This window comes from Pestalotiopsis fici, assembly GCF_000516985.1.
Source record: "Pestalotiopsis fici W106-1 unplaced genomic scaffold PFICI_Scf_11, whole genome shotgun sequence".
Taxonomy (NCBI): domain Eukaryota; kingdom Fungi; phylum Ascomycota; class Sordariomycetes; order Amphisphaeriales; family Sporocadaceae; genus Pestalotiopsis; species Pestalotiopsis fici.
In genome coordinates this window covers 1,742,303-1,753,603 of record NW_006917101.1, presented here as the reverse complement: position 1 = coordinate 1,753,603, position 11,301 = coordinate 1,742,303, and the positions used below count along the sequence as shown (strand labels likewise).

At 30.6% G+C, this 11,301-nt stretch overlaps 1 protein-coding gene across 1 annotated transcript; it reads left to right on the top strand.

The window, feature by feature from the left end:
• Nucleotides 1-2,105: 2,105 nt before the first annotated feature.
• Nucleotides 2,106-2,656, top strand: PFICI_13514 (uncharacterized protein; the record flags this gene model as incomplete). The annotated part of the gene is made up of 2 exons (XM_007842095.1): nt 2,106-2,166; nt 2,208-2,656. 2 exons carry the CDS (start codon nt 2,106-2,108, stop codon nt 2,654-2,656), a joined length of 510 nt encoding a protein of 169 aa, XP_007840286.1.
• Nucleotides 2,657-11,301: the final 8,645 nt, after the last annotated feature.

Below are 11,301 nucleotides of genomic sequence, written 5' to 3'. Positions count from 1 at the left end.
GCCTTGCGACCAGAACCATGATACGACTTCGGGTACGGGAGGGTGTCGCCTCTCAACACTTGCAGCAATAGGCGTGCTGAGTATGTAAACGACGCCTGTCACATTGAGAAAGAAAAGGCATCAAAGATGCAGAGTCAAGTTGAAGTTTGATCTTGTGCGCTTGAAATGAGAAGACAACCCGATATCGCAAATCCGTCAGAAACCAGGGGAAATATCTCGTGCCAATGCCCTTTCGCAGCTGCCACCTTCTATCCTCAAAAGCGGGATAGCTCAGAGCTGCGATCGGCTTCACATCCCACTCTTAGCCAACGGCTGCCGGCTTTCTACCCACGTAGGGATAATATCTGGGCCCAGAATGGACCATTTCATGCCCTCTTTTTCTGAACGGGATTTGAGACAAGGTGTCCTCCTCGCCTCGTAGGAAAATCAGTGAAGAAGACCAAAGATTTTCCCCACGATCGGCTGTCCACATGCTAAAACACTTTGACATGTCTTGGCACGCGCAAGATAATGTACCCGAGCGGCTGGATTCAAAGCACCGACGCAACTTTCTCACCCGTCTTCGCTAATCTGTTTCATGGTCAGAGAGGGGTGAGGGCACAGGCCGCTCTTCTCATTGTGTCGTTATTCTCTCTCTGTCGCTACGCCAGAAACTGCGACAAAGCATGTGCTCTGTATGCATGAGCCTAGTATCCACGTTTTTCGCTTATCTTACCTGGAGACTATACGCAAACTGCAACCATCTTGGCTCGCTAACCTCGAGTGCAGCCTCTCGCTTACAGATGGAATGGTCTTGTCAGGTACGCCTCAATCTCACTGGCATCAGTTCAGCCTTGTACGCGCGTAGTCCCCTTTCTCTCGCCATTCAATGTGAAAGTGTTATTGTATTGGACAATGGGCCCGGCTGCTAAACCTCTATAGGCTTATCGTAATCTCAAGCTACCAACTAATCATATCCAGCAGCCGAGATCTCCGGGGGGAAAGAGTAATAGAGCTAGGTATTAGCTACCTACCTACCAGGAGCTAGACATGGGAATTTTTACATTCGTGAATATACACTCCAACTTCACACGGCTGACAGTCTGCCCAAAAAAATTGAAAAAAGATGATTCGAAAAGTTTGACCTTGACGTGCTACTATAATTTGATATTCCTTTTTTTCCTGCTTCAAAATCGGTTAATTTGCTGATGTTCTGTGGTATTGAAAAACGACCATTTTGGTGACGAGTGTAAAAATTCCAATGTCAAGGGGGTGCTACCTAGTTATTATATCTACTACGGCTCTCTTGGGCATGATCATCCGTGCCACTTGCGGCCGCCACTGCGCTCGGGGAGACGATAGATTCGGATATAAGACTGGGGTTCAGCTTGGAAGATTGCGATCGTTCCTCTTAGCGGCTGGATGATAAAATAATTCAGCTGCCCAGGCGCTGAGTAGGTAGACTATTTATTATGGCCAGCACCAAACAGTCTGACTACCCCAAACTTACCCATGATTCTCATTGTTGAAGCGAACATCACAGAACTGGATGTCGTAGTAGTGTAGTCTTATTTGCGGGCGGCGCAATCATGGCCATGTAGAGTCCGTCTCCAATGCGGTATGTCCCCATCGTCAAAGAGTGCATTGGTGCAGGTATAGTTGCCATTTTCTCCCCCCATCGGCTACCGTCCCGATGGAATGGACTCCCTGGCCCCAAGTGCCGAGAAGAGGAGGCAGAGGCCCTGGCGAAAGAGGCTTTGGCCCACTGTTATTACCAAAACCTACAGGGGTCATATCTCTCTTCTCATGTTCTTTTTAAGATATCATCCCCTGGAAGAGGGAAGGGTGGCAAAGAAGATATGATACTCGGTGTTTCGCAATCCGTTTTCACCTTTTCTCCCTTCAGCTGCTCGCGGCGATGGTTCTGCCATCAAAGGGCCAGTCTTTGATTTGACAATCTTGCTTTGTCCTGCTCGACCCTTTTGAACGATCATGTCCATCGGACCAAGAATAGATGGCATCTGCTGGGCGTTGACAGCTACCGCGACCGTGTTACTGGGGACGAGGCTCTACGTTAGGCTGACGCAGAGTAGGCTGTGGTGGGACGACCATTTTCTAACGATATCATGGGCAAGTATTCTATTGCATCTTGTATAAGTGGATTGCGCGAGTCTGACCTGGGAAAAAGTTATTGTTAATTACGCACGTGAGCCTGTCATCGTACGCAGTGACGCTGGGCTTTGGCAAGCACTCTGTCGAGGTCCCCGAGGAAAACCTTTATACCCTGGTCAAGCTCGTGAGCGTCACGAGTGTTCTGACGCTCGTTGCTGCGGCGTTTTCCAAGACATCGTTTGCCCTCACCCTCTTGCGACTTACCGACGGGTGGCTGAAAAAAGCGGTATGGGCCATCATCATCACATTGAACCTGACGCTTCTTGTCAATGCCATCCTGCCCTTTCTGCGATGCATTCCGAGTGAAGCGGCGTGGAACCCAATGGTTCCGGGGACGTGTTTCGATATTCTCATCACTATCCGCTTTAGCATCTTTGGTGCAGCCTACTCGGCAGCCATAGACTGGCTACTTGCGCTGGTTCCATGGGCGATTATTATGAAGTTGAATATGAGAATAAATGAGAGGATTGGTGTTGCAGTCTGCATAAGCCTAGGATTGGTGTAAATATCAAATTCTATACCTTTCCTGCACCTTATAGCGGTATCCTTTTTTTTTTTTTTAATGCCTTAATTGGTTTAATAAGGGCGTAGCCTACCGACGTCGCGTATTAATCCGTATTAATATAGGGCCGGCATAACTTTTATAATATATTATATTAAGATCCTTTTAGTTAATTCGGAAGATTTTACTTATTATACCGGCGATTTAGCTATATAAATAGTAGCCGAAATAGCGATAATTATTATAGCGTTTTCGATTTTTATATTGCGGGTATATTTGCGTAAAATAATTATAATAAATCCGGGTAATAGCGGAGTTATTAATCTATATTATCGCTCCGCCGCCGATAGCACTTTTATTAAAAATTTTTATTTTAATTTTAAAGAAACGGAATATATAATAAATATTATAAGCGGTATTCGAAACCGTAATTTGGAAAGTAGAAATAGCTATTCGCGGTTTAATAAGGATTATTATATAATTGCTACCGTGCCAGCGACGATTTATAACGATAAAAGGATTATAAAAACCGATATTATTACCGTTTATTTTAATTAAAAATAAAGCCAAAAAAGCGAGGCTAAAAAAAGCACGCTTATTAAAAATAAATTTAATAATATAAGTAATATTAAGCTTAATGCTATTTTAAAAAATAACCGTAATATAAGTATCAAATGGTGGATTATGGTTCCTATACACTGGCGTGTGCTTAAGCACACGGATCAATACTATAATATCCAGATAAATATACGGGACCTCCCGGGGATTAGCCGGGGCCACCTAAATAAGCGTATACTTTATTAAAACTAAAAGGCGCAAAATATAAATTAATATATTATATAATTAATACCTATATTAAACTAATTTAAACTCTAATAAGAAAGCACCACTTTAATTAATAATTAAAAGTTTTAATGCCTCCGCCGAAGCTACGAAAATAATAATTATAAAAAAAGCCGGAATCGGTCTAACGGCATCGTTAAAAATAACCTCTAATTAGAATAATTAAAAATATACGTTTTAGATTTAGGTATAAATTACCGGATTAATTAATTACCTTAAAAATAAAACGATTTTAATTAGAACCCTAATCGAACCGGATATAAAAAAAACCAAATATATAAAAACCGCGGTAGCGACTTTCGAAGCTATAAATAAAAGCGACGATCCGAGTATTTAAAATAAAAAAAACGGGGAATAAACGATAACGGATTTTATTAAAAAAGGTTAAAAATCGTTTAACCTTAATTATAACTATTATAAAATAAAAGAGGCTATATACGCTAAATAATATACGGTAATTAAAAAAATCACGAAATAGATAATTATTACGATTTTTTTAAATTTTTTTTTTACGTGCTATTTAATTAATAAGCCTTTATATAAATAATACGAGAATTTAAGGGCTTGCTATAGCAAATTAGCTATAAATAATAAAAAAAAATAAAAAAATAATATTTAAAAGTTTTTAAATTTCCGAAAATATTAAAAAAAATTATAAATTAGGTTAATAAATAAAAAATAATTATAATAAAAGCCTAAATAAAGCAAATAATTAAAGCATAGGATAATTCGGCTTAGGCTATAGATTTCCTAAATGCCGTTATTTTAATTATATTATAATAAGCCGCCTTTTATTAAATTTATAAAAAATAAAATATTTTAAATAAAAATTTAAAATATCGGGTAATAAATAACGATTTTCGTAAAAGCTTAAATATCTAATAGCCGATTAGGCTAAAAATTAGGAAAGGCGCTTTCGCAATTTACGCTAATAAAGCTAATAAATAGCCTTAAAACGGATAAAATAAAAACGTTTATTTTATTAAAAATTAAATGCCTCCCCGATTAAATGCGGCTAATTTATATAAAAGAAAAGGTAAACGAATTACTTATAATAAAAGGTAAAAAATATTAAATGCCTTATTTATTATTTTTTTTATGCTTTTAATTTATATTTTTACGTATTTTTAAAAAAAGCTTATTTAGGTTTTATCCTTAAAAATAAAATATAAGCACGAATAAATAAAGCCTTTAAAAAAGATTTTAATTTATAAAAATAGGTTTATAATATAAAAAAAATTAGAATTAGCCGAATTAGCATATTACGAATAATTAAAAAAAAGTTATTCCCGATTAATACGGATTAATAAGACGGACGATTAATAGCAAATATATAAAGTAATTTTATAGTATTTATAAAAAATTACTTTTTACGTTATTTAGTTATTTTAGATTTAGCGATAATAATTTTAATTATAAATATAAAAATAAGGCTTATTAATTATAAATAAGCTTTTAATTACGATTTTATTTAATTAGGCGACCGGAAATTACCTATTTACGGGTACGGTATAATAATTATATAGCTCGGATTTAAAATATTATTATTAAATAATATAGCCTATTATTTTAGGCTATTAATTATATTAATATTACTCCGTTAATTATAAGGATAAAAATATTATTAGGATAATAAAAACGATTTTATAATATTACGTAAAAAAGATAAATTTTTAATTAATATATTTTAAAACCGATGCGGATAATACGTTTTCGAATATAAATTTTACGAATTATTTTTAGCGTTATTTGCTATTTACCGGAAAAAATATATAATATAGATAAAAAGGCTATTATTAATTAGGGAAGCTATACGATAATATTATAAAATAGGATATTTAGGCCCGGCAGCTTTCGAATACTTTATTTATTTATTTTAAAGGGTAAAAATTAAAAAACTAATTATAATAAAATATAAAGCTTACGCATTTATAAAAATTACGCGTTAATTACGGCGAGTATTACGGCTAATTAACGAAAATTATAGCGAACGATTAATTATAAATTTTTATAATTATATTAAAAAAATCGAAGATTATATATTTTAAATATTAATTATTTATCGGTAAATAGGATATATATAGGACTATTATTTTACGGAAAAAATTACGGTTATATTAATTAACGCTTTCCGATCGTTTTTAGGTATAATAAAAACCTAATATAATATTAAAATTAAAATTATCGAATGCGATAACGAAATTATAAAAATTAAATAGGTAATAAGAAAATACCTCGAAAATAAATATATTAAATTCGAGCCTTTAGCATTATATATATAAGCTTAAAATAAAGCTATTAAACGCTTAAGGGGTATAATTAAAAAAAAGGAATAAGTAATGCGTATTAGCGCAAAATTCCTTTATTAACTTTAGCCTAAAATTGGCAAAACCGCGGTATATTTATATAATCGCACGCTAAATTATAATTCCCGATAGCGTATATTATATATAAAATTTTATAAAGTAATTGCGAAAATAAAAAGAGTTTTAAATCCGAATTATAAACCTAATTAAATTTATTTTAAAATATTCGGATATAAAGCGTACGTAATAACGCTAACGGTATAATAAAAATTCGGCCGTTTATAGCGATTAATATTTAAGGCATAAATAAAATATTTAATCGGATATAAATTATTTAATATTTATAAAATTTAAATTTTTAATCGGAATAAATTAATTAATATAAAAAATATAATTATAAACAAAAAAAAATTATGCGACGGAGAATAAAATATATTTAAAAATAAATTTTTAAATGCTAATATTTAGCTTATCGCCGATTTCGTAATTAATTACGTAATATTTAAAAATAAAATTTTATAAAAACCAAAAAATAAAAAAACCGCTGTAAAAGATATTTTATTAGGCGATAATTAAAATAATTAGGAAAAAAATAATAACTAAAAAAATAAAAAAATAGCGCTAAATAAAAAAAATAAATAATACCCTTTTATTACTGCGAAATTTGCTTTTTAGATTCTATTATAAATATTTTTATTAGTTTTATTAATATATAATATAAAGGCGATTACGATTAAAAATACGGCGTTATTAAAAAAAAAACCTAAAATAGTTTTATAATAAGCAGCTTTTTTAGCTAGTTATAAAGCCGTTTTTAAAATAAAATAAGGCAATAATTAAAATAATAAGGCGAAGCTAAAACGCTTTTTTAATTAAAAGGTAAAAATTTATAAAGCGGAAATCCTAGCTCCTTTTAAATAATATTATAAATTATATTATTATCCGTTTAATAAATTATTCTTTTAAGCAAAAGCTAATTATTTATAAAATTATAAAAATATACGATTTTAAACCGAAATTAATAAAAAAAATTTACGAATAAAAGGTAAATAAATTTTTAATTATATATAAATATATATATATAAATTCGATAAATACGGAAAATTCTAAAAATATAAAGTAAAATTCGTCGTTCGCGGTAATTAATAGGCGAAGTCCTAAAATTAAGAAATTTATACGGCTATATTAGTTAAAAAATTATTTTATACCTTAATCGCGATTATAGCGAAATTCGATTTTAAATTAATATAATATAACGTAATAAACGCGTTTATATATGCTTTTATTAATTAAAATATATTTATAAAAATGCCGGATAAATATTAAAAAAAAAACGCTATATTATTATTAAATAAAGCATTTTATAAATTACGGATATTACCGCTGCTATAGCAAAGAAAGTTTATAAAGACCTTGGCCGAAATCGGTTATACCTAGATACTATATAAGCCTTACGTATTTATTAAAAAAAAAGTGCTAATTTTTTTTTACGTTAACGATATAATTATCGTATATAAAAATAAAAATAAAAAGGCTGTTAATTATTTAATATAGCATTTTATAAAAAAATATAAAATTAATAATAACGAGCTAATATAATGGTTCCTTAGGATAAAAATAATTAGAAATCGTATATTTAAAATAATCTGGCTTTCCTAAAAGGCTTATTTTAAAAAAATCGTTAAACTTATAAATAAAAAAAAATCTATATAACGCTAATAAGCTACGAAAAATTTATACCTCGATTAATTATAGCGTTTCCTTATAAAATATAAAAATATTAAAAAAAAGTTAAATTATTATTATTCGCGGCTATATTTACGAAACTAGATATCGCATTTATAATAGCTAAACTAGCTCGATTTTTTAATAATCTAAGCTAAATATATTAAAAAGCTGCTAATCAAGCTTTAATCTACCTAATTAATACTAAAGAATTTTTGCTTAAAATCGAAGGATTTTTTAATTTAGTAATTATTAATAACGTATTATTTACCGATAATAGCATCGATCGCAAAAATACCTAAGCATTTGCTATAAAGCTATTCGGAAAATTAATTAATTAGCGATTAAATAAATAAAATATAATTATTATTTTTATTATAAAAGTTAAATTATTTGCTTTAGCGCAAATTGCTAAAAAAATATTATTCGTTAGCCGATTATTAAAGGAATTATCGATATAGCTAAATAATAATATTATTATTATTAAATATAATAATAAATAAATTATTAATTTAATTAACGCCGAAATCGCGTTATTAAAAATAAAGCTCCGTTATATAAATATTTATAATTATTAGTTACGATAAAAAGTTTAAAAAGAAAAGGTTAAAATTATTTATAAACCCTTAAATAAAATAATAATAAATAAATTAACGAAAAGCTTGCTAATAAAAAAATAGCAGAATTTTCTGCAATAGATAGGATTTAAAATTGCTTATTATAATTAAAACAAATAGCCCTAAAAAAGCTATATTTTGCTAATTAGCAATTTTAATTTAAATATAGCTAAATTTACGATAAATCGTAAATTTAAAAAATATATTAAATAATAAATTATAATTCCTATATACTAACGTATGCTTAAGCACACGGATCAATACTATAGTATCCAGATAAATATACGGGACCTTTTAAGGATTAGCCGGGGCCACCTAAATAAGCGTACACCTTATTAAAATTAAAAGGCGCAGAATATAAATCAATATATTATATAATTAACACCTATATCAGACCAGTTTAAACTCTAATAGGAAAGCACCACCTTGATTAATAATAAGCTAAAGCAATATTAACGTCGGTATATATACGGAAGTCGCTCCCAAAAGTCATGGCCCACCCCATTTAATAGGGGAAATTTCCACTCAGCTGTTATTAGCTGTTAATAAAGTCACAGCTGTTATTAAAACAGCCAGGCACCCTTATACCGCTAAATATGGCTATTAAATTTTATTATAATTACGTTAATTATTACCCATTTATACGTTATTTAATTAAATAACATATTATATAGCATATTTATACGTTTTAAATAAGCTGTTAAAATAGAAATAAAGGCTTTAATTAGTGCAATTTAAATAGATATAGCAGTGTAATTTCCCGTTTTATAGTGAATATACTTAATTTTATTATAGTTGATATTATATAATTATATAAGTTAATTCTATTTATACTTATTATAATAACTATTTCTTTAATTACACCCATTACACCCCTTATAGCCACCACTATGGCCATTTAAAATCCAATTAAACGGCATTATATGGACGTAATAGGCAAGTTTTATATATTGCTATTAAAGTCCCCGCGTTTTAATTGGTTAGCTCCCTAGATTTTTAATTTTTTCGGGAAGGACGAATCGGGAAAGCCTTTTTTTTTATTATATATTATAAATAATATATATAAGCGGGCTATAAAACGCGGCTTTAATCCGATTAATCCCGCGTTTAAAATTAAGCTTAAATATGTAAAAAATGCTTCCCGATCGGGAAGGCTTAAAAAATATTGCACGGATGTTAATACAGCATCGTATAATGCATAAAATTAGCTTTATAACGCATATCTTATCGTTATAACAGCTATAAAACCCATCGAGATATCGTTAAATAACGATATATGGGAAATCAGTGGAACTTACCCTATACTGACCTACAGTTAGTACAGCACCACTTACAGCCACTATTCACAGTGCTATACAATTAACAAGTTATTACAATTAACTATTATGGCCACTATAGCCACTGGAACCCACTGGAATTTAATAGAACGTTCCACTGGATCCAGCCCCACTAAATATAGCTAGTGCACCTGGCCACAATGGCCCTAGGTTACAAAGTAACCCACACTATAGAAATCCATAGATTTCGATGGTTTTTTCGATTATAAATTAACCTTATTACTAATTAACTTAATTATAAATCCAGTTTATTAATAATATATTCCAAAATATTTTTATTAGTTAATTTTATAGGTATAAAAGGTAGTTATTTCTTCGTAATTAGTTATTTTTTCCTTAAGCTTTAATAAATTAGTTATACAACCCTATAACTACCCTCCACGGCCTAATTTTACGAATTATATAAACGCTTCCCTATGCCTAAATTTATAATCTACTAATTATACCTTAAAATAGGTTATAAGCCCGGTCCGGTATAATATCGATTATATCTAAATACCGGACTTAAATCACATCGAAAACTATAGCCGCTCTCCCGGACAAATTAATATAACGTAAACTCCGGAATTCCGTTATAATAGCCGATTTTATAAGCTTTATTTTAAGCTTATATAGCCGTAACTATATCGAAAACTATAGCCGCTCTCCTAAACGAATTAATTTAACGTAAACTCTGGAATTCCGTTATAATAGCCGATCCTTTATAGGCCTATATATAAGCCTATATAAACCGTAACTATATCGAAAATTATAATTAAATGGCTAATTATAGTAATTTTACCCGTTACAGCTATATAACGGCTATAAAGTTATTTATAACTAATCCCCACTATAATAGCCGATTTGCTATAGCACCCTATAGCACCTGCTATATTATATTATAGCACCTAAATCCCCTTTATACACTTTATCGATAAAATAAAAGAATTATTTTCTTTTATTTCCATTTTTCAACGATTCCTTTACTGTTTTTAACGATAATTATACCGTTATAACGGCAAAAAATTCGGCAAAATAAATAACTCTATCCGTACTATTGCCGGATACCAAATACCGGAGAAACAGAAACTCTCCGGATCCGGAAACTGGAATACGTAGAAATCCACGTTGCAATTATATCTTAAACTGCTAGGAATCGATCGGTTTTTTAAAATTACCGATATATATAACGGTATAACCGATATTCAGAAAGCCTAGGCATTGCTTTTGATTCGTTAGAATTTAATAATAGAACCGTTAAATTTAATATTCGATAAAATGGATCTATATAAGGCCTTATCTACCTTATAATTAGCCTATTAAGGCACCGGTCCCGTATTACGTTAGTAATTATATCTCGAATTTTATACGATTAAATTCGAGAATTATAACTCGTTAAACGAATTTATATCCACTTTTAAAGGATATATTTTAAAGCTTTTAAGCGTTAGGGCTAAAATCGATAATATCGATCAAAAAACGATTTTTATTATAGCCCTCTAATTAGCTTACCCTATATGGGCTAACCGTTAACGCAGTGCTTTACGGTCTATAAATCTACCTACCTTCGAAGGGTTAATTACGGATATTTTGGATAAAAACCGACGGGATCCGGATACGGCTATAGGAAATTCTTATTATACGGATAATAAGAAATCCCGGTTCCCCCGATCCAATTAGAATCAACGGGGAACCTAAAGCGGAAATAGGAAAAATTCGAATAAATTAAATAAAGGGAAGAAATCGAATAATTCGAATAATTCCAATAATTCGAATAATTCGAATAAGTCGAATAACTCAAATTCGACCACATCCACTACGAACCAAAAATCTAAAAAACG